This window comes from Pleurodeles waltl, chromosome 1_2 (genome assembly GCF_031143425.1).
Source record: "Pleurodeles waltl isolate 20211129_DDA chromosome 1_2, aPleWal1.hap1.20221129, whole genome shotgun sequence".
Lineage (NCBI taxonomy): Eukaryota > Metazoa > Chordata > Amphibia > Caudata > Salamandridae > Pleurodeles > Pleurodeles waltl.
The window spans coordinates 1,017,332,369-1,017,359,441 of NC_090437.1; the positions used below are offsets into that span (position 1 = coordinate 1,017,332,369).

Consider the following 27,073-nt stretch of genomic DNA (forward strand, 5'->3'; position numbering starts at 1 on the left):
GTAACGTGTACTAAGAAACTGTTTAGTGGTATATAACAGAAGTAGTAACTCTTCAAAAGTAAATGAATTAAGAAACATTTACAAATCTGATAAAGGGCTCCTCAAGCAATTGTTCAGTTAGGTTAGAGCTACATATAAAATCAATTATGAAATTACGCCATGCATCAGCACTGCTCTATTGTTTCAATTTGCAATGTTTAAAAACAAATGATGATCAAATTATTTATCTGTAATTATGGAATGAACTACAAGTCGAGAATGATGATAGCAGAACCTTATTATATAAGCTAATAGATGAACATGGCTTGTGTGAGGACTGTTCCTTATTGAATATGACTCCAAAATTACTGTGACATATAAAAGCCACAGTTGTGACTTTGTCCTCCAGACTTGATCATATTTTACTCGCACTGTGAACGGTATTTGATAGAAAGCATGAACCCAAAGTAAGAAAATGAATTACTTACCTGTTACAGCAGTTCTCCAGTATTACTATCTTTCATTGCTTCACATGAGTAAGGAAATGCTTCCTTGGCATGGTTACCCCCTGACTTTTTGCCTTTGCTGATGCTAAGATATGATTTGAAAGTGTGCTGAGACCTGCTAACCAGGCCCCAGCACCAGTGTTATTTCCCTAACCTGTACTTTTGTTTCCACAATTGGCACACCCTGGCATCCAGGTAAGTCCCTTGTAACTGGTACCCCTGGTACCAAGGGCCCTGATGCCAGGGAAGGTCTCTAAGGGCTGCAGCATATCTTATGCCACGCTGGGGACCCCTCACTCAGCACAGACACACTGCTTGCCAGCTTGTGTGTGCTAGTGGGGATAAAAAGACTAAGCCGACATGGCACTCCCCTCAAGGTGCCATGCCAACCTCACACCTCCTATAGGTATAAATCAGTCACCCCTCTAGCAGGCCTTACAGCCCTAAGGCAGGATGCACTATACCATAGGTGAGGGCATAAGTGCATGAGCACTATGCCCCTACAATGTCTAAGCAAAACCTTAGACATTGTAAGTGCAGGGTAGCCATAAGAGTATATGGTCTGGGAGTCTGTCATGCACAAACTCCACAGCACCATAATGGCTACACTGAAAACTGTGAAGTTTGGTATCAAACTTCTCAGCACAATAAATGCACACTGATGCCAGTGTACATTTTATTGTAACATACACCCCAGAGGGCACCTTAGAGGTGCCCCCTGAAACCTTAACCGATTACCCGTGTAGGCTGACTGGTTTTAGCAGCCTGCCACACACCAGACATGTTGCTGGCCACATGGGGAGAGTGCCTTTGTCACTCTGTGGCTAGTAACAAAGCCTGTACTGGGTGGAGGTGCCTCTCACCTCCCCCTGCAGGAACTGTAACACCTGGCGGTGAGCCTCAAAGGCTCACCCCTTTGTTACAGCACCCCAGGGCACTCCAGCTAGTGGAGTTGCCCGCCCCCTCCGGCCACGGCCCCACTTTTGGCGGCAAGGATGGAGGAGATAATGAGAAAAACAAGGAGGAGTCACTGGCCAGTCAGGACAGCCCCTAAGGTGTCCTGAGCTGAGGTGACTCTGACTTTTAGAAATCCTCCATCTTGCAGATGGAGGATTCCCCCAATAGGATTAGGGATGTGCCCCCCTCCCCTCAGGTGGGAGGCACAAAGAGGGTGTAGCCACCCTCAGGGCTAGTAGCCATTGGCTACTAACCCCCCAGACCTAAACACACCCTTAAATTTAGTATTTAAGAGCTCCCCAGAACCCAGGAAAACAGATTCCTGCAACCTAAGAAGAAGACTGCTGAACTGAAAAACCTGCAGAGAAGACGGAGACACCAACTGCTTTGGCCCCAGCTCTCCCGGCCTGTCTCCCCACTTCTAAAGATACTGCTCCAGCGATGCGTTCCCAGGGTCCAGCAACCTCTGAAGCCTCAGAGGACTACCCTGCATCTAGAAGGACCAAGAACTCCCGAGGATAGCGGCTCTGTTCCTCAAAGACTGCAACTTTGCAACAAAGAAGCAACTTTGAAACAACACACGTTTCCCGCTGGAAGCGTGAGACTTTGCACTCTGCACCCGACGCCCCCGGCTCGACTTGTGGAGAACAAACACCACAGGGAGGACTCCCCGGCGACTACGAGACCGTGAGTAGCCAGAGCTGACCCCCCTGAACCCCCACAGTGACGCCTGCAGAGGGAATCCCCAGGCTCCCCCTGACCGCGACTGCCTGCTTCAAAGACCCGACACCTGGTAAAGACTCTGCATCCGCAGCCCCCAGGACCTGAAGGATCCGACCTCCAGTGCAGGAGCGACCCCCAGGTGGCCCTCTCCCTTGTCCAGGTGGTGGCTACCCCGAGGAGCCCCCCCTTTGCCTGCCTGCATCGCTGAAGAGACCCCTTGGTCTCCCATTGATTCCTATTGCGAACCCGACGCCTGTTTGCACACTGCACCCGGCCGCCCCGTGCCACTGAGGGTGTACTTTCTGTGCTGACTTGTGTCCCTCCCGGTGCCCTTCAAAACGCCCCTGGTCTGCCCTCCGAAGACGCGGGTACTTACCTGCTGGCAGACTAGAACCGGGGCAACCCCTTCTCCATTGAAGCCTATGCGTTTTGGGCACCACTTTGACCTCTGCACCTGACCGGTCCAGAGCTGCTGGTGTGGTAACTTTGGGGTTGCTCTGAACCCCCAACAGTGGGCTACCTTGGACCCAAACTTGAACCTTGAAGGTGGTTTACTTACCTGCAAAAACTAACAAACACTTACCTCCCCCACTAAGTGTCTAGTTTTAAAATACCTATATGTCATTTATGTGAAAACTGTATATGCTATTTTGCTAATTCAAAGTTCCTAAAGTTCCTACATGAAATACCTTTCATTTGAAGTATTACTTGTAAATCTTGAACCTGTGGTTCATAAAATAAACTAAGAAAATATATTTTTCTATACAAAAATCTATTGGTCTGGAATTGTCTGAGTGTGTGTTCCTCATTTATTGCCTGTGTGTGTACAACAAATGCTTAACACTACTCGTTTGATAAGCCTACTGCTCGACCACACTACCACAAAATAGAGCATTAGAATTATCTCTTTTTGCCACTATCTTATCTCTAAGGGGAACCCTTGGACTCTGTGCATACTATTCCTTATTTTGAAATAGTGCATACAGAGCCAACATCCTACAACATGCGTGAATCATTCTCCGTTGTCTAAGTGGGAGTCCTGCGGTACCATTCCATAGCAAAATAGAGACATTTTTTACAGGTAAGACAACGTTAAAGTGAGTTCACTTTCACAGCTTATTCATATCAATAGAAAAGTCCCTAAGTCTAGCCAATCAGGTGACAGAAGCTCCAGTCTCTCAGATTTTCTAGCAAAATTAAGATATAACGAGGATGGGAGAGCCTCTATGGGGAGGAGGGTGGGTCGCATGTGACTCTATGAAAGATACCAATACTGGAGAACTGCAGTTACAGTTTTGTTCTCCAGTACTGTATCATTCATATTTCCACATGCTTGAATCAGAATAGCAAGCAGTTATTGTAGTTACACATCTTGTAACATAAGTACCCTTGGGGATCGTGTGATGGGTAACAGAACTATCTGTGTTCATTACAATACAAAAACATAGTATATGACATTATTTTATATATATATATATATATATATTATTATTTTTTCACTGAAAAAACAAAGGTTACAGGGACACTGTAGTTAGGCTCACATTTCACTCTCCCAAAACCAGTGAAATTCAGCATTTATAGTTAACTGAGCTAACTATAACTTACACCCCAGTAATGCACTACTTATGACCTCACATATCACATCACTCAAGCCATTGACAGTGACATCATTGATGAAATCTCAAATGACATCACTGATTACATCATTGATAGCGTCATCCAGTGAGGGTGTCTTCTAAACATTTGTGAGTGATAAGCATGTATACCAAGGTTCTACAAAAGATAAAAAAAGTATACTTTCTGTACTACTGAGTGATACTATTTACAAAATGTTATGTGAGTGGGTGCCTGAGTGTGTATATTGGTGAGTGAGAGGATGTGTCAGTGGCTATATGGGACAGTGAGTGGCTGTGTCAGTGGCTGTATGGGTGGGTGAGTGGGTGTGTAAGTGACTGTATGGGTGAGTGAGTGGGTGTCTGGATGCTGTATGAGTGAATGACCGGCTGTGTAAGTGGCTGTATGGGTGGGTGGCTGTTTGAGTGGGTGTTTAGTTAAGTGAGTTGGCGTTTGAGTGGCTGTATTGTAGAGTGTCTATGTGAATGGGTGTATGAGTGAGTGAGCGGATGTGTGAATGGGTATGTAAGTGTTTGGGTGTGAGTGCTTGAATAGGTGAGAGAGTGGCTGTATTGAGAAGCTGCATGTGAGAGTGGCTGTATAGGTGAATAGGTGGGTGGGTGAGTAGCTGTATGGGTGAGTGTGTGGCTCCGTGAGTGGATGTATGGGTAAGTGACTGGTTGTATGATTAGCTCTATGGCTGAGTAAGTGGTTGTGTGAGTGCCTGTGAGTCACTGAGTGGATGTGTGAGTGGTTTTATGGATGAGTAGGTGCTTGTGTGAGTACTTGTAAGGGTCTGTGATAGGGTATGTGAGCTCTTGTGTGAGTGCGTGAGTGGGTGTATGAGAGGTTGTATAGAGGTTTGAGTAAGGGTGTGAGTGCTTCTGTGGATGATGTAATCACTGATGTAATCAGTAATGTCACTGACCATGTTGTGAGTTATGTAATATGAAAGGCCATAAGCAATGCATTGCGGAGGCGTAAGTTATATTTAGCCCAGGTAACTTTGACTGCTGAATTTCACTGGTTTTGTACGAGTAAAATGTTAGCCTAACTATAACGTCTCTGTAACTTTTGTCTTTTTTTCAGTGTATTTCTAAGGTTTTTTCATTCTATTTCCTAACTATAATGTCCCTGTAATCTTTGTTTTTTCAATGATTTTCTAGGGTTTTTGTAATGTCCTCACTATCACTGTTTGTTTTTTGTTCGTCTGTCATCACGTTGAGGAGGTTGACTGGTTACGATATGCTCGGCTGTGGCTGATCAGCCCAATGTGGGCTCAGAAAGCTCTGGGCACAAGTAGTCTGCTGGGTTGGTTAGCAAAGAGTTAGCTATGGATTTGCGCAGCTCACGCTTCTTTTGCACCTATGCAGTCCTGCTCTGCTTATAGGAGGTAGCGCCTTTGCTGATGCAGCTTCGTCAGGCAGGGCAGTCTTGCCCTAGGCTTTCCCAGGAGTCCAGGTCAATGCCAAAACTCTTCAGACAGACTTTCAGCGTGTCTTTGAAACAATTTTTCTGCCCACCTTGTGTGATTTTGTCTTCAGACAGATCAGTGGTGATGTTCCAGAGGACTATGGCTCAAAGATGGTCTTCAGGGCACCTTAGAAACACGTAAAGTGCACTTCTGGATCTCATCTGCCTTTCTGCTGAGCTAGGAGTCTTGTATCTCTCTGAGCTTTGCTTGCACCTTGCTTTTAATGACGCTGAAGGCTCCCTTCTTGGAAATGGATGTAGTGTCTTGCTGGAGGGATCTGAAGGATTCATGCTTCTCATCCACAGGCTTCTGAATGTCTTCATTGTCATCGAACCAGTCCTGGTGTTTGCGTCTGTTCTGGTCCACGTGAGCGAGAGCGGTTTTGTAGACCACACCACTAAAAGCTGCCCAGTCCTCTTCTGCACCATTTGTGCCAAAGTTGAGTTGGTCAAGCTTACTGTCAAGGTCCTCACGGAGGTTCTGGCGCGCAGAGTGTTGTTCTAACTTGCTGACATCCAGTCGCCTTTTGGTCTTTGTTCCCTGCGGGAGCCGCCTGCGCTGGATGTGCATGTTGAGTTTAGAGAGGATGTCTGTGGTCTGTCCAGCAGTCTGCGCTGCACATGGCCTTAGTCACTCTAACATCCTGCCTGTCCCTTCTCCTTACTATGACTTAATCAATGATATGCCAGTACTTGCTGCGTGGGTGCATCCAGGACGTCTTGTTATGGTTGGGTAGGCAGAAGACTGTGTTTGTGATAAACAGGTCATGAGCTGCGCAGGTCTTCAGAAGTAGATGACCACTGCTGTTGCTCTTCCCGACTCCGTTCCTCCCAATGACTCCCTCCCATGTCTGGTAGTCTGCAACAACTCTGGCACTGAAGTCGCCTAACATGACAAGCTTATCCTCCTTGGGCACAGATGCTATGAGGGACTCCAAGTTTTCATAAAACTTGTCTTTGATCACCTCTGGGTTTGTAATGGTTGGGACATATGCACTGATGAAGGTGGTGTGGTGCTTTCCTTTGAGGGGGAGCCATAGAGACATGAGTCGGTAGTTGAATCCTTTTGGGAGGCTGGCTAATTTGCTGATCAGATTAGGTCTTATAGCAAAACCCACTCCTGCTTCACGACGTTCATCGCTGCTGCAGCCACTCCACAAATAGGTATAACCGGCGTTGACTTCTGTCAGCTGGCCTTCGTCTGCAAAACTGATCTTGCCGAGGGCTGCGATCCAGATGTTGTACCTGCCGAGTTCTCTTGCGACAAGTGCTGTATGTCTCTCAGCTCTGTCTGTTTTGGAGCTATCCATGAGCATGCGCACAATCCATGTGCCAATGTGGAGCAGAGTCACCGGTATTTTCTTCTTTGTGATGAGACTGCATGGTTGGAAACCCCACCTGCGCCGGCAAGTAGGCCTGGGGTAGGGTGAAGCAGGCTATGTTTAGGGCACCTTTTCTAGCCCCTTCCTTAGGCATGGAGGTGAGCAGAGCGATCCTAAATAAGGCTGCTCAGACACCCAGGGGATGCTGAACTCCACTGCTGCTTTGGTCCAGTAGAAAGCAACCCATTAACCTGGGGCACTTGTGTGTGGGGTTGTGGCTAAGCTTCCAGTATATCCACACCTGCTGGTTCGTCACTCGCCCATCGCCACAAGACTTGACGGAGGGGATAGAGGGGTGATGTCTTGACTTGCGTGTGAATTGGATTATAGTGAGGGAGAGTTGCACAGATCGTCAGCCTCACTCTCTCATCCCAGCCTATCTCGCAGGACATAGTCAAGACGACTGGAGCTGGCTCAGGATGCAGTGGATGGCCAGCAGTATCCTAATGTGTTTCACTGTGCCATATTTGTGCACCACAGCACTTTGCCGATTCTGCCTTCCTGCCCGTTGAACCAATCTGGTGATTTCCTCCGCACAGTCCGCTGGATCCAGTCTTTGCGTGCGTAGGTGGACAAGCCCTAACTCATTGAGGATTTTCCTCATGTGGTTTTACTGGCCAGTTGAAGCCGTTGCATGGGGTGTTGCTGCTGTTGCATGCTAACAGCTACGAGGAGCCACAGGTGAGAGGTGAGTGTCAGGTGAGGACCAAGGTGGATGAACTACTCTGAAGAGCACAACGTGTTCTCTCATCAGCAGTCCTACCTCATGACACCCCATACACTCCTATGGGTGTATGGGGTTTAGTGTGAGTGTATAAGTGTCTCAGTAGGTCTGTGAGTGGGTCTGTCAGTGGGTGTGTGAGTGTCTGAGTAGGTCTGTGAGTGGGTGTCTGAGTAGGCCTGTCAATGGGTATATGAGTCTCTGAGTGGTCTGTAAGTGAGTGCATGAGTTTCTGAGTGGGTCTGTGAGTGCATGAGTCTCTGAGTGGGTCTGTGAGTGGGTGCATGAATGTCAGAGGGTCTGTGAGTGGGTGTGTGAATGTCTGAGTGGATCTGTGAGTAGGTGCATGAGTGCATACGTGGGCTATGAGTGGGTGCGTAAGTGTCTGAGGGGGTCTGTGAGTGAGTACATGGGTCTGAGTGGGTGCCTGAGTGTCTGGGTGTGTGAGTGTCTGGGTGTGTGAGTGTCTGTGTGGGTTTGGCAATAGCGTAGCAGCTTGAGTGACTTGGCCACAAAGGAACTGCACCTGCCCATTTATACAACAAGAATCCACCGTTTTGCACAAAATGTGTACCCAACTGAAGTACTTTCTAATGGTTAGTAAGTGCTACCTTGCTGGAAAATTGTGTATTCTACACTACAGCTGCATAATGGACCACAAGGACATTTCTAAAGCAAGAGTTTAGCAATGTGATTGTTCCTTGTGTGTCTTTCTCCAGAATTCTGTGATATCATGAATCCTCCTATAGAGAGGCCAACAAGACTACAAAGAAGTAAATCTCCTGCAAACCAGAGTCCTTCCTCTCATCTATTTCACGTAAGTGCTTCTTTGTTTTGTGGAGATATTCTTTTCTTCCTCAGTATTGTCAAAGTGCCACCAAAATCGGCAGTGAAACGCATTGGGGAGCCTCTTGGTAAGCTGTACATGATAAGCTGCACAACATCCTGGCAAAATGAGGTAAGACATATGCATGCTACTAAGGCTAGCAGGGAAGCCTGCCCCATAATTAGAAGGGGAGGGGGCTGTGCAGTTCTCCTTCCCAGGCCGATTTCAGCCCCAGGCACCCCATCCCTCAGGGCCCGGCCATGTGTCCCTGGGTGCCCTGGTCCCAGCCAGGACAGTCCAGTGTGCTATAGGATCACTGGGGAAGCCTCAAGGCCCCCATGGTCCCAGCCACCTCCCGTCCTCCTGCGGGAGCCAGCATTGCTATTGCACACAGGGAGCTGCTAAACATGCAGCTCCCTGTGTGCAAGAGCAATAGTTTAATCTCTCTCCCTGCCCGTATGTTTGCGGGCACAAGCACTTTGACAGCTCCCACACACTGGAACTGGAGTGTTTGCTTTTGCTTGGTGGGAGCTGTGAAAGCTCCCGACAAGCAAAAGCAAACACGTATGTCCTGGGGTGAGCAACCCGGGACATAGCAGGAGCCAATCCTGGGGGATGGCGCTTCCCAGAGCAATGTATGGCTCCAGGAGAGGGGCTGTGCGGCCCCCTTTGTTTATTAAAAAAAACAACAACAAAAAAAGGGGTGGGGGGATCCACGATGCTGCCCGCTCTATATTTACCTTAGCCCTGGGGAGGTGGTGGCCCCTAGTGCTCTGAGGGAGAGGGAGGTCCATGCGGCACCCACCACAGTCAATGTATTTATAGCCCCGGGGAGGTGGTGGTCCCTGGGGCTCAACAGAGTCCGTGCGGCTTCCCCTATTTTATTTGTAACCCCGGGGAGGTAGTGGTCCCCAGTGAGAGTTCACGTGGCATCCCCACTTACTATTAAAATAAGCCCCAGGAAGGTGGTGATCCCCCAGGGCATTTTTAAGCCCTTGGAGGAGGGCCCAGTGCATCCACTCCATTTTTTTAAATTAAATCCCGCAAGCCCCCAGGACCTAGCCCACGCAGGGGCTACAATTAAAACAAGTCCATATGTCTGAGCTTCTTTCTTTTAATGTTTTTGCTGCGAATTCATGAATTCACAGCACATTTTTTTTTTAAACAAATGCTTTTTTGCCCTACTGGGTCCATCCGGGACCCCCAAACCAAATCTTGGGGGTCTGGGTGCTCCTACCCTGAAACCTTTTCTTTTTTTTTCATTTTTTGGTGTGACTTGGCTGAAGCTGAGTCCCAAGATGGCTGCCAACACTTCCTGGCTGAAGTGTTGGAAGCCAATCAGAGCTCTGCATTCTCCCGCACAAGCTTGATATTCTTTGCAAAGTCATTGTGGAGGAATCTCTGCCCCAGGTATACACATTTAGATTTCCTTACATTTCTCAACAACTACTGAACAGATTTACACCAAATAACAAAAAGCACATTCTGTGAAACAAAATCTAGCTTTCTGCCAAAGTTGGTGTAATACCATCCAGCAGTTTGGGCTGTAGTTGTGTCCAAAACTCCTATGGGAATTAACATGAGAAACACACTTTTTTTTTTTTAAACCCCCCTTTCTCTCGGACCCCACTTGCCCGCTCACCCAGAAACTTTCCATGCGCAACAAAAATGACCAGCTCACTTTCTTTGGAGATCCATCAAACGATCCTAAAGATAAAGGCAAGTCAAAAAACACTTTTCCTATTCTATGGAAACATGGTCCTAACTATATCTATGTACTGACAAAAAATATATAAATGTATATATATATATATTTGTAAATAAATGTATTTATATATATAAATAAATATATTTATATATGAATATATGAACAAGTTACTTACCTTCAGTATCGCAACGTCTGCACATTGGAAGAGGGCATCGCATGACTCCATATTGACGCCATCAACCAGATGTGACATTAGCGGAGTCCATATAACCCCTCACTGACATCAATTTCTTCTGTGAATATTTTCCCCACTTAAAATATGGAGCCACATAGAGAACCTGCCTATTGTAACAGTGTCCTCTGTGTCAAGTAATCACCATTTTTTTTAACTCAAGTTGTAGATATCCATAATGAAATCTCTGAGACCAAAGAGAACTCAGTTCGCAGAGCGGGAAGGATGGGCGGGTCGCTAAGAAATCTGGGACTAGATCCTGTCTCTACCAGATAATGCGTTACAGAAGGTAAGTAATTTATTCATCTGATAGTAACATCAAGCCGCAGATTCCTTTCTTTAGAATCAGATACCATATTCATGGTAACTCTGAGGAGGAAATGCGAACTGAGACCTTCGAAAAAGTCTGAGTACCAGAAAAAGACTGGACAATCATAATAATTAAGGTGAGTAATAATATTCTCTATGACGTCAAAACCTGTGAAAGGAACCACAGGTAAATAAAACCATAAAACATGAAAATTATGGGATAAGCTCATCCAGGACCCCATACTACAACTAAGGGGTCAGGCCCCTTCTCTTTTTTTTTGCATTTCTTTTTTTTTAGGGGCAGAGCTGGCAACACTTCCTGGTTGAAGTGTTGCCAGCCAATCAGAGCTGTGCATTTCCCTGCACAAGCACATCATTATTTACGAAGTCGTCACAGCCAGAGATATACTAATTTTTTTTTCCTTAAATTTCTCAAAATCTACAGAAAGGATTTATAAAAAATAAGCGAAGCACAATCTGCGTATATGTAGTCGTGTTTAAAGGTCCTATGGGAATTAATTTGGGAGCATAACTTTTTGGACACCCTCCTTTTTCTCGGCCCCTGCTTGATGGACCACACCGAAATCTTCTGTGATCATCATCGAGGCACTTTTGTTGGAAAGTTTCGTGAGGATTCATCAAATGGTGCCAAAGATATAGGCATGTCAAAAAATGCTTTTGTTATGGAAACATGGTCCTAACTATAGCTACCTAGTGGCGGCCACCACTAGGTTATTTTTTTTTTTTTAAAGGGGACATTGATGGAGTGGTGGAAACCAAGGTGAAAATGTTACTCGTATTATGAATAAGACTCATCCACAGATTAACTAGGAAAGTTGTCAATGACACAAAAAGCCCACAAGATTCTTAATAAAAAATAATCAATCTGATTTTGTACATTCCATCTTATGACAACACTCTAAAACTGTGAACCCAACCTACAACAAGAAGAGTCCGGTCACGATGAAAACAGTTTTACCTAGATGAGGCATTAAGACCTAAGTGCACAACAGATATCAATATCTTCATAGAGTAGAAGAAGTACCCCTGAAGAGGGTAAAACCATTCCGAAAAGAAGAAAATCTTGAATGCAAACACAGAAGCGCAGAGTAACTCCTAAAGAGTCAATAATATTAAATATTCTATACAAGAGAGTGAACAGAATCTACAGACAGATACGTCTCAATGAAGACCCATGATAACCTGACATAAGCCAGGAAAAAGAAATAATAATGTTCAAAGAACATGGCTATATAGAAAGTGTAGAAAATCCATCAAACTGTGATGACTATCTGATCTAAAACCTTTAAAACCAAAAGAAATAAAGCCTTAAAGTCCCCAAGGTGATACTTTCTGGGTTCTAATGTATCCGCCTGTCTGACTGCTGCATCAGTGCGCTGTGCTGAATCCAGGCAACAGTGCTGTGTAAATGTGTGGACACTCTTCCAGGTTGCAGCACAACATATCTTTTCCAGCAGAACACCCGCAAACAGGGCAGCTGACATGGAAACCGCACTAGCGCTGTGCTGAATCCAAGCAATAGTGCTGTGTAAATGTGTGGACGTTCTTCCAGGTTTCAGCCCCACATATCTTTTCCTGCGGCACACCCGCAAACAGGGGAGCTGACGTGGAAACCGCACTTGGAGAGTGTGCCTTTGCTTTTGCTGAGAGCGGTTTGCCTGCTATGGAGTGGCAGAACTGGATTGTTACAGAAATCCACCTTGTGATGGTTGCCTTTGTGACTGGAGCACCTGGTCTAGTTTGTCCATAAGCGACCAACAGTTGTTATGTTTTACAAATCTGTTTGGTACAATGCAAGTAGAATTTCAGACATCTCCTAATGTTTAGCGTATGCAGAGATCTCTCTGCTGGAGAGGCTGGATTGGGAAAAAAGTTTTCAGTATAATTGGTTCATTACAATGAAACTGCCATGGCACATTGGGAATTAATTTTGGATTAGTCCTCAAGATGAAATATTCATCCGTGAAACGTAGAAAAGGTTCCTGACTTGTGAAGACCTGTATCTCACTCATCTAGCTGATGTAAGAGTCAACAGTATAGCTACCTTCCATGTCAGAAACTACAGGTCCGCCTTGTGAATGGGTTAGAACTGAGGTTTGATAAGTTGATGGAGAACTACATTTACATGCCGTTTCAGTGGAGGAGCTTGTACTGAAGGGAAAACCCTGAACAATCCCTTCATGAATCACTTGATAATCCTTGTGGAACACAATATGAGAGATTGTGAGGAGCATCTGTATCTTGATATTGCAGCAAGATGTTCCTTTATAGACACATGCACCAACATTGAACGAGCAAGAGAGAGAAGATAAGGTAGGATCTGCTCTGGTGATGCCTCTAACAGATGCAGCTTGTATTGTTGACACCATAAGCAGACCCTCTTCATTTCAACCTGTATGACTTGGTAGTGGAATCAGCTCTTGCTTTTGCGAGGCTATCGCCGCAATCTTGGGGGATATTCAGAACCTGGAACTTGTGAAATTCAGGAGCCATGTGCATAGGTGGAGAGAGCCTGGGTCTGGATGTAGAACTCGGCCCTGGTTCATCATCAGTAGTGTTTGTGTGTTCGGAAGGTGAATGGGTTTGGACTCCGACAGGAGGAGAATCTCTGTGTATTGCTGGGCCATCTGGGAGCGATCAGGATTAGGGCAACACCGCTCCACTTTCATCTTGTTGAGAACTTTCGGTATCGGAGGATGGGAAGGAAAAAGTACACGTAGATCCTGGACATCTGATCAAAAAGACATTTACCACAACCCTGGGAGCGGGTGCCGACTGGTGTAGAATCAGCATTTGTTGTTCTCATATGTCGCAAAGAGATCCAGTGCTGGTTTTCCCTAAAGCCAAAACCTTTGATCCAGTTCCCTCTGGTCCAATTCCCAATCATGGCAGCTGTCCTTGGATCTGCTGAGCATGTCCGCCAAGATGTTGTTTGTTCCGGATATATGCTCGGGATTCAGAGTAATGTTGTGTGTTGGTAGCCAGGGCCATAGTTTCTGGGCTTCATGGGAGAATGCCATTGATTTTGTACCCCCTTGCTTGTTGATGTATATCATGCTAGCTGTATTGTCTATGTGCACCAGCACTGAAGAACCTGTTATGCGAGGTAAAAAAGCTCTGAAGGTGAGAAAGATCGCTTTGAGCTCCAGGTGGTTTATATGCATGGTCTTTTGTAGGGTAGACCATTTTCCTTGAATATGTCTTCCCAGCCCTCTATGGAGGCGTCTGTAGTTATGACAAAGTCGGGTACTAGAGGCAAAAGTAAGGCTCTTTGAGAGATGAGAGATCTGGGACCACCACCCTAGTGTTTTGATCATTCTTGGTGTGATACTGATGAGATAGTGGAATTACCCTGTTGCCTGAATCCACCAGTGTTGTAGCTCCTCCTACAAATGTCTCATCTTCAGGCTTGCCAGAGGGACTAGATTGATTGCAGAGGACATCATTGCCAGCAAAGCAGGCAGGCAAGGGGGGGGGGGCTCCTCGGGGTAGCCACCACCTGGGCAAGGGAGAGGGCCACCTGGGGGTCGCTCCTGCACTGGAGGTTGGATCCTTCAGGTCCTGGGGGCTGCGGGTGCAGTGTCTTTACCAGGCATCGGGTTCTTAGAAGCAGGCAGTCGCGGTCAGGGGGAGCCTCTAGATTCCCTCTGCAGGCGTTGCTGGGGGGGCTCAGTGGGGTCAACTCTGGCTACTCACAGGGTCGCAGTCGCCGGGGAGTCCTCCCTGTAGTATTGTTTCTCCGCAGGTCAAGCCGGGGGCGTCGGGTGCAGAGTGGAAAGTCTCACGCCTCCGGCGGGAAACGTGCAGTCCTTTAAAAGTTGTTTCTTTGTTGCAAAGTTGTTTCTTCTTTGGAGCAGAGCCACTGTCCTCAGGAGTTCTTGGTCCTTTTAGATGCAGGGTAGTCCTCTGAGGCTTCAGAGGTCGCTGGACCCTGGGGGACGCGTCGCTGTTGCAGTTTTTCTTGAAGTGGGGAGACAGGCCGGCAGGGCTGGGGCCAAAGCAGTTGGTATCTCCGTCTTCTCTGCAGGGCTTCCAGGTCAGCAGTCCTTCTTCGTCTTCAGGTTGCAGGAATCTATCTTCCTAGGTTCTGGGGGCCCCTAAATACTCAATTTAGGGGTGTGTTTAGGTCTGGGGGGTTAGTAGCCAATGGCTACCAGCCCTTAGGGTGGCTACACCCTCTTTGTGCCTCCTCCCTGAGGGGAGGGGGGCACATCCCTAATCCTATTGGGATTTCTAAAAGTCAGAGTCACCTCAGCTCAGGACACCTTAGGGGTTGTCCTGACTGGCCAGTGACCCCTCCTTGTTTTTCTCATTATCTCCTCCAGCCTTGCCGCCAAAAGTGGGGCCGTGGCCGTAGGTGGCGGGCATCTCCACTAGCTGGAGTGCCCTGGGGCGCTGTAACAAAGGGGGTGAGCCTTTGAGGCTCACCGCCAGGTGTTACAGTTCCTGCAGGGGGAGGTGAGAAGCACCTCCACCCAGTACAGCCTTTGTTACTAGCCACAGAGTGACAAAGGCACTTTCCATGTGGCCAGCAACATGTCTGGTGTGTGGCAGGCTGGCAAAACTAGTCAGCCCACACTGGAAGTCGGGTATGTTTTCAGGGGGCATCTCTAAGATGCCCTCTGGGGTGTATTTCACAATAAAATGTACACTGGCATCAGTGTGCATTTATTGTGCTGAGAAGTTTGATACCAAACTTCCCAGTTTTCAGTGTAGCCATTATGGTGCTGTGGAGTTCGTGTATGACAGACTCCCAGACCATATACTCTTATGGCTACCCTGCACTTACAATGTCTAAGGTTTTGCTTAGACACTGTAGGGGCATAGTGCTCATGCACCTATGCCCTCACCTATGGTATAGTGCACCCTGCCTTAGGGCTGTAAGGCCTGCTGGAGGGGTGACTTATCTATGCCATAGGCAGCGTGAGATTGGCATGGCACACTGAGGGGAGTGCCATGTCGACTTAGTCATTTTCTCCCCACCAGCACACACAAGCTGGCAAGCAGTGTGTCTGTGCTGAGTGAGGGGTCCCCAGGGTGGCATAAGACATGCTGCAGCCCTTAGAGACCTTCCCTGGCATCAGGGTCCTTGGTACCAGGGGTACTAGTTACAAGGGACTTACCTGGATGCCAGGGTGTGCCAATTGTGAAAACAAAGGTACAGTTTTAGGGAAAGAACACTGGTGCTGGGGCCTGGTTAGCAGGCCTCAGCACACTTTCAAATCATAACTTGGCATCAGCAAAGGCAAAAAGTCAGGGGGTAACCATGCCAAGGAGGCATTTCCTTACACTTGCCCTTCTGGCCTTGGCAAGCACAATGAGGGCTTTGTTTCTCAATAAGTGAAGACAAGGGCTTTGCTCTCCCCTTTGTGGGAAGTTTGGTGGTCTCTCGATAAACTCCAGGGTATAGCCATAAGAGACAAGATGCAATACCCATCTCTCTGTAGTTATGTTTTGCCATTGGTAGAGGCAATTTCAAATGTTTGCATCCACTGGATGGGAAGAAACAGGGGTAGCTGGCACCTGATCGATGTCACTGCTTGTGGCTGGCGTCCGGAAACTGGGTGTGTTGTTTATGTCGGAAACACTGTTTTGTGTATGCCACTGTGGGTGGTGAACTGTATGGCTGTTGTTGGTACGCAGACCTATACTAAGGTTGGAAGGGCTGATACTACTGGAAGCGTTGGTATCCTCCTCTAGGTAGGAAAAACCTCTCCTGCGTACCCTCAAAAGGGTAACTTTCTAAATTGTGAGGTGCCAATGAATTTCACCGTATCAGTCAGTCTTGATGGCTAACAGAACATCATCAATGTGTTTTCCAAACAGTGTTTCCCCATCACATGCCATATCCAGAATACTGAAATGGACTTCTGGCCTGAAGCATGTTGATTTGAGCCAGCCTTGACATTGTAAAACTGCTGCTCTTGGCAGCTGCCGAAAGCCAGTGGAGGTTATGTCCATCGCGCAGACTATTATTTCAGAAGACTCCCATTCACCTTCTTGCAGGATCTTCCTTGCTTCTGACTTCCTGTCTTCAGGCACTAGAACCCATAAGATCACTGATGTCTGACCACATCTGCCTATCGTAGAGGCTTAAGATTGCCAGGGAAATTGGCCGCACAAACTGTGATGGCAGACATGTTGGGGAATCGCTTACCTATGTTGTCTAAGTGGCCACCTTCCTCGTCCAGCGGAGTTGAGATGGAAGTGGTCAGATTTTTAGACCAACACTGTGCTGCTTGTGATATCACAGAATCTGGTTTAGGAGGTCCTGTTCGACAATCAGGGGAATCTTCTGGGGCCTTGTATTTCTTATCAATACATGGTACAACTGCTGCCACTGTTGCCAGGTTCTTCATTAGCTTGATCTCCTCTTCCCATCTATAGTTATGATTTGGAATGTCCAGAATAGCTTTTCTTGCCTGCTCCTTCAAGTCATACAGGAAGCAGTCTAACTGCGTAACCAAAATGGTTCAATCAAATCTTGCTGCAGCCCGTTCCATTAAATTATAAACTACCACCCTCCCCACCCCGACCTCCAGAGGAGAATCTGGAGGATGTGGTGTTGGAGGCAATTGAGTGGGGATAAGATAATCATCCCATTTGTCCCAGAGTGGGTGAGTATTCAGTAGCTCGCCTTCTTCCCTGTCATCATCTGTTGGGTCTTCCCTTGAGGGTGCTGCTATGTTGGAAGCAGGTGTCATCCTGGGAGTTATCAGTGGAGGATTAGGCCTTGGAGTTGCAGGAGATATCGGTGAAGACACTAGCTGCTCTTGAAGAGGTTCTGGGAAACTTCTATGATAGTCCTGCAGCATGGCCTGTAAATCCTGAAAAAGTGACAGAAGCACTTGAATATCACCCTGTCTGGGAGGCGGTTCAAGGTAGTCTTGGTAGTGCTGAAAATGTCTTTGCTTGGCTTATGGGTGGTAGTACTGGCCATAATATTGCTCTTCTTCCTCCTTTTCCTCATCATCCTGGTATTTAACTTGGAGTCCTGATGAGCTTTGGGTTGCTCCAAAAGGGCCCTCATCCTCTGAGTATTCTGGGTCTAACAAGTGGCTCAGAGGGGCGTGGCCAAGGAATATGGCCGATGGGACGTGCTTCTTGTGCTCTCCCGTCCCCGACGAAATCCTGCTGCGATCCTGAGGCTCCCCGGGGCTGGGAGAGCCGATCTTTCGGATCGAGAGGACGTCTGGTGGACCTGGGCGTGACTGGATCCTGTTTTCAGGGCCCGCCGACGCAGATACTGGGGCGGCGCTGGAACTGTGTGGGCCGCGTGGCTCTTTTCCCGAGCCGGTAGTGCGCAGAGTGGACTCGGGGGGGCTGGAGTGGTGTGGATACCCCCCCGATTACTTGAGAAGCCAGCTTCAGAGGTGTGGCGGACGCCCGCTGCAGCTAGTATAGGGGTGGTCGGTGGACCTGTGGCTAGAAGGGCGGCCTACCAGTGGTGACGGCGACGTGAGGATCTGGGCTGGGACATGAGGCCTGCTTCCTGGGTTCGCTACCGGGCTGGCCTGTGGGCCCAGTGGCTTGTCGTGCTGCTGCGCCTGCGGGGACCTGTGTGGCCACTGGCTTGGGGGACAGCCGCCCGAGCTGGGAGGTGAGCGGCAGCACCCCTCTGGGGCCCTGGAGTGACAGGCTGCCATCCTGGGCATTTGGGCCTGCAGAACCGCGCTGCTGGACGACGAGCGCTGCAGCGAGGGCTCCTGGAGGTGCTCCGGGACATCCTAGCAGAGGTGTCTCGGCTTCTCTGTTTCTTCACTTTCCTTGGCTTCCGCTGTGCTATTGTCCATACCTTGTTGGTGAGTGTTACCTATTTGATTCACGGCTGCTGGAGGGACTTGTGGCCATCTGATCTTCTTGCTTGGCTGGACAGTGAACTTTAAAGGAGTGGAGTGCTGCGGATACTGTTTTTGTGGTGCTTCGTTGTCAGGACTCTGCAGGAGGCGGTCAGTTGCATTTGGGCCTTGCTGGAACAACATGGGGCGTCACAAACAGACGGATGCTTCACAGGACAACACTATGGAACAGTATACTACCCCTGTGGTTCTCCACAGCGAACATCGATATTGGAGGTGAGTGGAGATGCAGTCTGTACATCGCTGAACGCTGGAGAGCCAGAGCTACTTGCGGCCATTCAGGGCTCCCGAGTTGCACTGGAGGGTAAATCTGCTGAGAGCGGACCTTCGAAAGGTGTCCGACAGGGTGAAGGTTGCGGAGGGTTCCATTGCGGAGCTACAGTCCAGAGAGGGGAACGCTGCGAACGCAAATGACGCAAGCCACCTCCACAGTGGGACGGCTGGAGGTGCGGCTGGAGGATGCGGAAGGGAGGTCCCGGCGGAACAATGTCAGATTTGCTGGGCTTTCCGGAGCATGCGGAGGGGTCTGCCACGGAATCCTTTGTTGAGAACTGGATCAAGGACGTGCTGCAGCCAACTGGGCTATCTTGAGTCTTTGTGGTGGAGCGTGCCCATAGGGCCCTTGTCGCGCCTCCTCTGCCTGGTGCCCCGCCTAGGGCCATTATTGCCCGCTTGCTTAACTACAAGGACCGGGACTGTATTCTACGCGCTGCACGGGAGCCAGGTAAGTCGTTATATGAGAACTGCAAGATCTCAATTTATCCTGATTACACCAATAAGGTGCAGAACTCTCGTAAAGGGTTCATGGAGGTCAAGGCGAAGCTCCGAGCCATGAGCATTAGATACATGCTCCTGTATCCAGCACATTTGAAGGGCTTGTCGGGCACCAAATCACACTTTTTTGAGCGCCCAGAGGAGGTGTGGCGATGGTTGGAGATACGGGAAAAGGTGGCTCCCGGTAGACCGGAGGTATCTGGAGGCATAGCCCGACGGGCCTCTGGATCGGAAAGCCCGGACTGGAGATCACATGGTACTGGGTGGCTGGCGGAGTCTTGCCAAAGGGTTGAGATACAGTGAGATGGAACAATGGCGGTTGTGCCTGCTGACTCGGTTGGGGCACAGCTTTGGAGCAGAACTTGGAAGAGGGTGGGGATGCTGAGATAACCTGACTGTTATTCTTGCAGTGGTGCTGCTTGTTTTCAGTGCTGAAGAGGTGATGCAGGACTGGCCCTCCGGGGTGCTATCGGCACTTTGTATTTCAGGTTCAGGGTGTTCTCGTGATCTGATGCCGGGGGGGGGTGCGGGGGGTTGAGTTAGGGGGTGTTACTCTACAGCTGTGGTAGGCCAATTGTTATGGTAAGTTGGGGGTTAGGCTGCGTTCCTGGCAGCATTTATGGATTGCACTTACAGTATGGTCTGTTTTGGTTGTTTTACTGTTTACAGTTTATTCAACAGTGCGGGTATTGGAGCGGGGTGTGCAGGCTGTCCTTTGTTTCGTCATGGGGGGGTGGTAACGCACGGCAGGTCGTGTCCTCTGGGTGGGGACATCATTTTGTATTGCCATGGGTCATCTTATTAATATGCTGACTTGGAATGTCCCTGGCTTGAAAAGTTATACAAAATGCTACAGGGTGCACTCGTTCCTCCGTAGGCACAAGGTTCATATTGCTTGTCTTCAGGAGACTCACATGACGGACGAGGAAGCACATAAAATGGCTAAGAAGTGGCGGGGACAGATGTTTTCATCCTCCTTTTCTTCCTATGCACGGGGATGTCTGTGTGGGTGGCCCCTGGGGTTCCCTTTACCCATGTATACAGTGAGGTGGATGTGGAGGGTCACTATGTCCTGGTGGAGGGCATGTTGGATGGTCTACCCATTGTGATCCTTAATATATATGCTCCTAACACAGATGATTCCTCCTTCTACTCCAGAATACCTGAGATCTTGGGACAGCGTGGGCAAGCCCCTGGTATGGGCTGGGGACTGTAACTGTGTGATAAATGGGGAGTTGGATCGCCAAAGTTGGGAACCAAACCACTGATGTCACAATCTCTTAGAGATGTGATTGTACACTTGGGTCTCTGGGACGGTTGGAGGGAACGACACCCTGAAGGTAAGGAATATACTTGTCACTCCAGAACACATGATACTTATTGTCGACTGGACAGGTTTCTGTTGGGTGGCCTTGACAGCTCGCAGGTCCTGGATGTTACTCATTTGGGTCGGTTTCTTTTCAGATCATGTGCCAGTTTGGCTGCAATTGCAATGGGGAGAGACAGCCACCCATACAGCTCGAGGTTGGCGTATGCCTGCGGATTTTTTGACTCATCAGGGATGTCGGGAACGAGTAGGTGCTGCCATTAAACAATATCTGGGCTTAAATTGGAACACAACTGTATCTTGTGGCTTGGAATGGGAGGCTATGAAGGCAGTCATTTGGGGAGAGTGCATAAGCATGGTGGGAGGGATGCGCAGACAGTTGGAGCAGGATCTTATGGCCCTAGAGGTGACATTGGGGGAGGTGCAGCTGCAGCTGCCCGAATCAAGCACGGTTAAGCAGGAGGAGCTCAGGTTACACAAGGAGGTTAATGCATGTTGGGATACACTAAGTAGAACAACATTGAGAGGGTATAGGCAGCAGTTGCATCGAGAAGGCGACAACTCAGGCAAACTCTTAGCGTGGATCCTGAAACGGGAAGTGGAGGCTCTGCCGATACTAGGTATTAGGAACACTGAGGGTGTACTCGTCACGGGGCGTAGGGACATTCTACGGGAATTAGCGTCCCATTTCCAAAGGGTATCTAGGGCTGGCACTGTATCGTTGGAAGGGGGTGTGGGGCATTTTCTCGGGCAGATTCTGCGGCAGATGCGGTTGCCGAGGTTAGACCCGGAGAGCAGGAACGTGTTTGAACTCCTGATCAGTGTAGAAGAGGTGGGAGAGGCAGTGACGGCAATGGCAAAATCCAAAACCCCTGGTAGTGACCGCTTTTCTGTGGAGCTGTATCAGGCTTTTTCCTCCACAATTAGAAAGATATTGCTGGAAGTTTTTGAGGACACGCAGGGGCGTGGTAAGTTCCCAGACACTATGCGCCAAGGTATAGTGTGTTTGCTGCTGAAGCCGTGGGAGGATGCTGCGGATCACTCTTTGTATCGACCACTAACTATGTTGAACAGCGATGTCAAGATACTCTGTAAGATTTTGGCCACTCGGCTCTGATGCCCGCTCTCGCCTCTTCTGTTTGCTCTGGCTATGGAGCCTTTGGCGATCTGGCTTTGTGAGGAGATGGTGCAGTGGGGGATCCTGGTGGGTCGGGCCACACACGTAATTTCCATGTATGCTGATGATGCATTGGTCTGGGTGCGGGAACCTCGCATGTCGGTGCTGGCGCTGCTGCAGAGGCTAAAGGTATTTGGGGCTGTTTCTGGTCTCAAGATCAATATGAAAAAATCACTCCTGTTCCCTTTGGGATCTCTTGTTGGGGTTCCTCAGGTCGAGCTCCTTGGGGTTGGGCTGCGCTGGGAAGTTGAGTGCTTCTGGTACTTGGGTATCTGGGTCGCTAACTCTGTGGATGTGTACAATAATAATAATGCTGAGTGGCGATCCACAACATCAGATATTATTATGCAGCGCAACTGCAGTGTGCAGCAAAATGGATGTCAGAGGTTGATAAGTGAGAAAAGAGGTTGTATGCTGGTGTGTGCGATGGGCGGTCTCTGGCGCACATTCTCATGTCTGGGGGCAGATCTGGTCAGCCGCACCATATCTGGTGAGGACTACTGCTGGGATCTGGGAACAGGTGGTGGAACAGGTGGTGAAACAGGTACTCCGACGGTCTCCCTTTGATAGGGAATTAAGGATATGGGGGTCTGTCTCCGTTTCGGGATACGGCAAGGACAATGTCTATAGAGGCCTGGAGGTTGGGTGGTTGTGGGATGGTTGGTGATCTGTACCCTAATGGTGAATTTCTTTCATTCACTGATGCTCAGGATCTGTTTGAGTTGGGCTCTGGCCAGTTTCTGCGATATGCAAAAATTGAAAGTGTGACCAGCGAAATCTGGGACGGTTTCCCGATTGCCCCTAAGGCCTCCTCGGTTTTGAACGGACTTCTAATTGGGGCGAGGATACACACCTGATCACTCGGTTCTATAAGGCACTACGGGAGGATCAACCAGGTGTGATCAGCGCGGGACGTAAGGCGTGGGAAGTTGATTTGGGGCTGCCCATTGAGGACGCTGATTGGGATGTGGCCTTATCATTGGTCTGAACAGTATCATGTAATCACAGGTTTAAACTTTTTCATTTCAACTTTGTGCTCAGAAGATATATCACTTCCAGTAAACTAAATAAGATAGACCCAGGTCGAGGGGCTTGCTGTCCTCGTTGTGGTGAGCTTGGTGCTTCATTTCTGCATATGGCTTGGTCCTGTAGTGCTGTTCATGTATTCTGGCAGGAAGTGATAGCGGCGATTGCGGAGGCTACTGAGCTTGAATTGGAGGCAACCCCGTTGTCTTGTCTTCCGGGAGTGGTGCTTAGGCCCCGGGGTAGAGGGGTTGTCTACAGGATGGTGCAGCTTGCGTTAGTATTGGCCAAGCGTAGAGTAGCGATTGGTTGGATGAGCGCGCGGACCCCTGTGACTTCTGCCTGGCTGCGGGATCTGCTGGAGTGGGGGGGCGGTGGAGGAGCAACATATGCGCATAACAGGCAGCAATGAGAGAACACTTGCTGATGTGGCTGCTTGGGGTGCACTCTTGGAACGGGTCACTGATGAGGACGAAGTAGGTTCTGTAAGTAGCAATGGGGCAGAGGGGGATGGGGATACATACTCTCCCTCTCTGAACTCGTGACGACCGACTATGGAGTTGATATATCTCTACATGCTTATGTTATCTAATGTCTGGTCTCATCAGGATGTGGGGCGGGTCTACGGGATCGAGGATGGGATTAGTGTTGTGGTTATGTCTTCACTAACGAAACACTGCTGTGTGCGCCCTTCGGGCATCATTATACATCGGAGGCATCTTGCTCTGCTGTAACCTGCACTGTGTTGTATCTTTATGTTGGTTTGCAGTTTTTCAATAGAAAAAATAAATTAAAAAAAGGTTTAAAAAAAAAAAAAAAGTGGCTCGGAAAAGGAGAGACTTTACTTGGAGAGGTATTCTGAGGTCTTAGGAAAGTTGTAGCATTTTTTATTGTCCATGATGGTGCCATCGAGGTGATAGTGCTAGACAATGGTGTCACTGGCTGCCGTGGCGTCATAGTCATAGAATTTGTCAGCAGGGTCATCGTCGACGGCAGCAAGGTAGTAGTCAGTAGAGTCTTCGTAGAAGAGGAAATCTTTGACAGGATTGGTGTCTCGGAGGCTTCGTCATCATTGTCGACAGTCTCATCAATGAGACATTAGTGACCGTCGTTGTAGTCGTCATCAACGACAATCTGTCGACAGTTAAGTTGCCATTGCAGGGCTTTTGGATGACTTGTAGGCCTCTTTGTCAACGGTTCTGAGGAGGATGTATGTGGGCAATCTCCAGCTCTGGTAGATTGGCTCAGAGGAGGCAGATCGTGAAGAGATTTGAGTCCTTTTCTCCTTATTATGAGATTCTGAGGGACCCATGATGGGAAACTTTAAGGGCCTTTCTGCTTTCCTCAGAGGTCCCCAGGTCATGGGACCATTCCTTTTTGTGAGACCTGGCAGAGGTGTCACTTTCTTCCTCCGGAGATGTAGGTTTTTGCATCTTTGCTTTTTGTAGCCACAAAAAAAGCCTCCCCTCCCTGTCCATCAAGGTTTTGGACAAAAAGGGCAGCAAACTTTACAATCCTTTACATTATGCTGCGGTAGAGGCAGTAGAGACGGTCCTTATGTCGGTCATCCACATGAACCTTATCTTTACACATGTCTTGCAGGGTCTGAAGGGACCTTTCTTTGATGTTTCAGACATTATGGAATCAAGATTAATCATTTCCAGAAGTTGCATTGAAGAAAACTGAGCAAAGCTCAGGGAGACTCCCTTCACAAGACATGCTGTGGAAAATCTTAGAGACTGGAGCTTCTGTGCTGAGGGTTCCAGGGGGTGCTGTTGTCTGATTGGCTGAACTTCGGGTCTTTTGTAATGACGTGAATAAGCTGTGAAAGTGAATGTACTTTAACAATGTATTGATATGTAAACTTTCTCTATACTGCTATTTAATGTCACTGTGGGACTTCCACTTTGACGACGGGGAATGATTCAAGTAGGTGAATCTATGAAAAATCCAATACTGTAGAACAAGATAAATGCTTATGCTTTATATTTAAATACAATATAATCAGGACTGGAGCATTTTATCAATTTGTTAAATGTTTGCCAATGTAATTCAAATCAGCACCAGAATTCCACTTACTCTATGTTTGTCCTGCTTTACTGAATTTGTGAAAACATTAAAAAAATATGTTGAAGATAATAGAAACCCTTTGATAACTGCTTACTAGCTATGCTTACAGGATATAATAATACAGTCTGTGCTATTGTAATTATAATTAATGATTCAAATGCACCATGGTCGTGATTAACAATTCTTATCAGATTTTGTATTAAGTGTCTTCTCAAGAGCATTTTATTTTTTTGTTGTAAAAATATTTTATTTATGCAAATTGTTTGTTTACTAAATTTGTAGTCAAATGTATCTTTATCTAATTTAAAAATTAAAACTTGATTATCTAATTTTACTAGTTCTGTTACAAAACATCCCTTGGCAGTTGCCATACAAACATCAGAGCAACAAATTAGTATATCACAAAAATTATTTTGATTATCAGATACGTTTTGAGGCCTCAGACAGAAGCTTACCTCCCTTGTTAGAACAGCAAGGAAACAACCATTTGAAATATCTGATGGTTCGACTTTGAAGAATTTATTTGAAGCAGAGATCATTTCTGATGAGTAGCATAAGGGAACAACAGGAGGACTAAGCCTGAGAAAAAAGATACGCTAAATGAACTTTATTAATTTGTGAAAAATACACAAGTATCCCCAGACTCAAGACAAATATTTCATGTAAACACATGTTTCTGCCTTAAGATATTTTTCAATGTGTCAAAACATTTTATACCTGGCAAAATATTCCAGCCTTTACACATATATTAATGGACATTAATAAACGCTTCTCCTTATCATCTGTTAACAAGAATTAAGCATAGACACATGATCTAACCAAAAACTTGCAGTGTACAATTTCAGCATCAATAAACATTACACGCTTCACCTATGTTACCTCATCCCCTTTTGTTGCAGTTTGTGTTCTTGGTCTCATTTCAAACCGAGCTTTTCTGAAAAAATGCAAATTAGACTTTTGTTCCTCATTCAACATCCCAGGTTTTATCTGACACTCAACCCAGTGGTATCTATTGATCCCTCCATGAGTTCTTCCCTCCCAACCGTTACATTCAGCCACAAGTTACATAGTGCCCACTCTTTTCCCAAATTCATCTCCCTTAATTTAGCTGGAAATATTTTTTACATCTTTTAAAGGGTGCGGTACGTGGTTTGCCAGCACTTTATCAACTTGGAAAATTCATCTTTTCATTTGTCTTCAATTTGTGGAGGTGGTCTGTTAAATGGCTATTGAATCTCCCGAACACTGCAATAAACATAGCTTTAACTGTAGAGCACCCATTGTGATTGTTAGGACAATACATTTGATGATGATATCCCTCTAACATTTGTTGGATGTATTAATCATTGTTGGAAATGGCCCTTTTTGCAGAGGTTTCCCTGTCTTTTTGGTTTTGGACCTCCTGTTTTTTTTGACATTGTGCCGAATTTTATTTTTGCTGGCTTTTTAGACTCTGGGTCCTTTACCATTGCTGACCAGTGCTAAGTGGCAAGTGTTCTCTGTCTAAATGGTATTGGTGACTGGTTTATCCATGACTGACATTTGATTTACTAGTAAGTCCCTTGTATAGTGTACAGTGTGTGCCCATGGCCTATAAAGCAAATGCTCCTAGAGGGCCTCCAGCACTGATTGTGCTACCCATGTCAGTAGCCCTGTAAACATCTCAAAGACCTGCCACTGTCTCTGTGTGTGCAGGTTTAAACTGCCAGCTTGACCTGGCAAGTGCATCCTCTTGCCAGACCCAAACCTTCCCTTCTACTACATGTAATTAACCCCAAAGGTAGGCCAAAGGTAGCCCCACCGGTAGGGTGCATGTATTTAAAAGGTAGGTGTGTTTCACATGTCCTGATAGTGAAATACTGCTAAATTCAGTTTTCATTACTGCAAGGCCTATCTCTCCCATAGGGAAATGTCTTTTAAGTGTAATTTCCTATTAGGAACAGACTGAGATATGGAGTCTGGGGTCTCTGAGCTCACAATTTAAAAATACATATTTTGGTGAAGTTGGTTTTTGAATTGTATGTTTGACAATGCCACTTTTAGAAAGTGTTCATTTTCTTGCTTAACCATTCTGTGCCACTGCCTGGCTGTGGAATACACGTCTTGGTCAGGATGGCAGATGGGATGTTTGTGAATTCACTCTAGACAGTTGCATAAAGGGAGCTGACGTATGCAGTGCATATCCTGATGGGTCTTCCTGAGCTAGAGTGGTGGGAGGAGCTGACACTTGCATCAGAATAAGGCTGTGTCTGTCCTTACACAAAGCAGCCTCCAACCCCCTGGAGAGTGTCTGGGGCCAGGGGAGGATACGCAGGGAATTGTGCACTACAAAGACTTCCCTTTGAAGTTTGCCTACTTCAAAGGCAGAAATGAGTATAATTATTGGACCTCT

General features: G+C 47.4%; 1 protein-coding gene across 3 annotated transcripts in view; it reads right to left on the bottom strand.

Annotated features, from left to right (window-relative positions):
- Window positions 1–27,073, bottom strand: part of NSUN7 (NOP2/Sun RNA methyltransferase family member 7) — a 1,148,229-nt gene that overhangs the window by 218,429 nt on the left and 902,727 nt on the right. For all 3 annotated transcript variants that reach the window (XM_069201939.1, XM_069201936.1, XM_069201945.1), the window contains one exon: window positions 25,137–25,260. In XM_069201939.1, coding sequence (XP_069058040.1) covers window positions 25,137–25,260 — 124 coding nt within the window. The remainder of the gene's footprint in view (window positions 1–25,136; window positions 25,261–27,073) is intronic.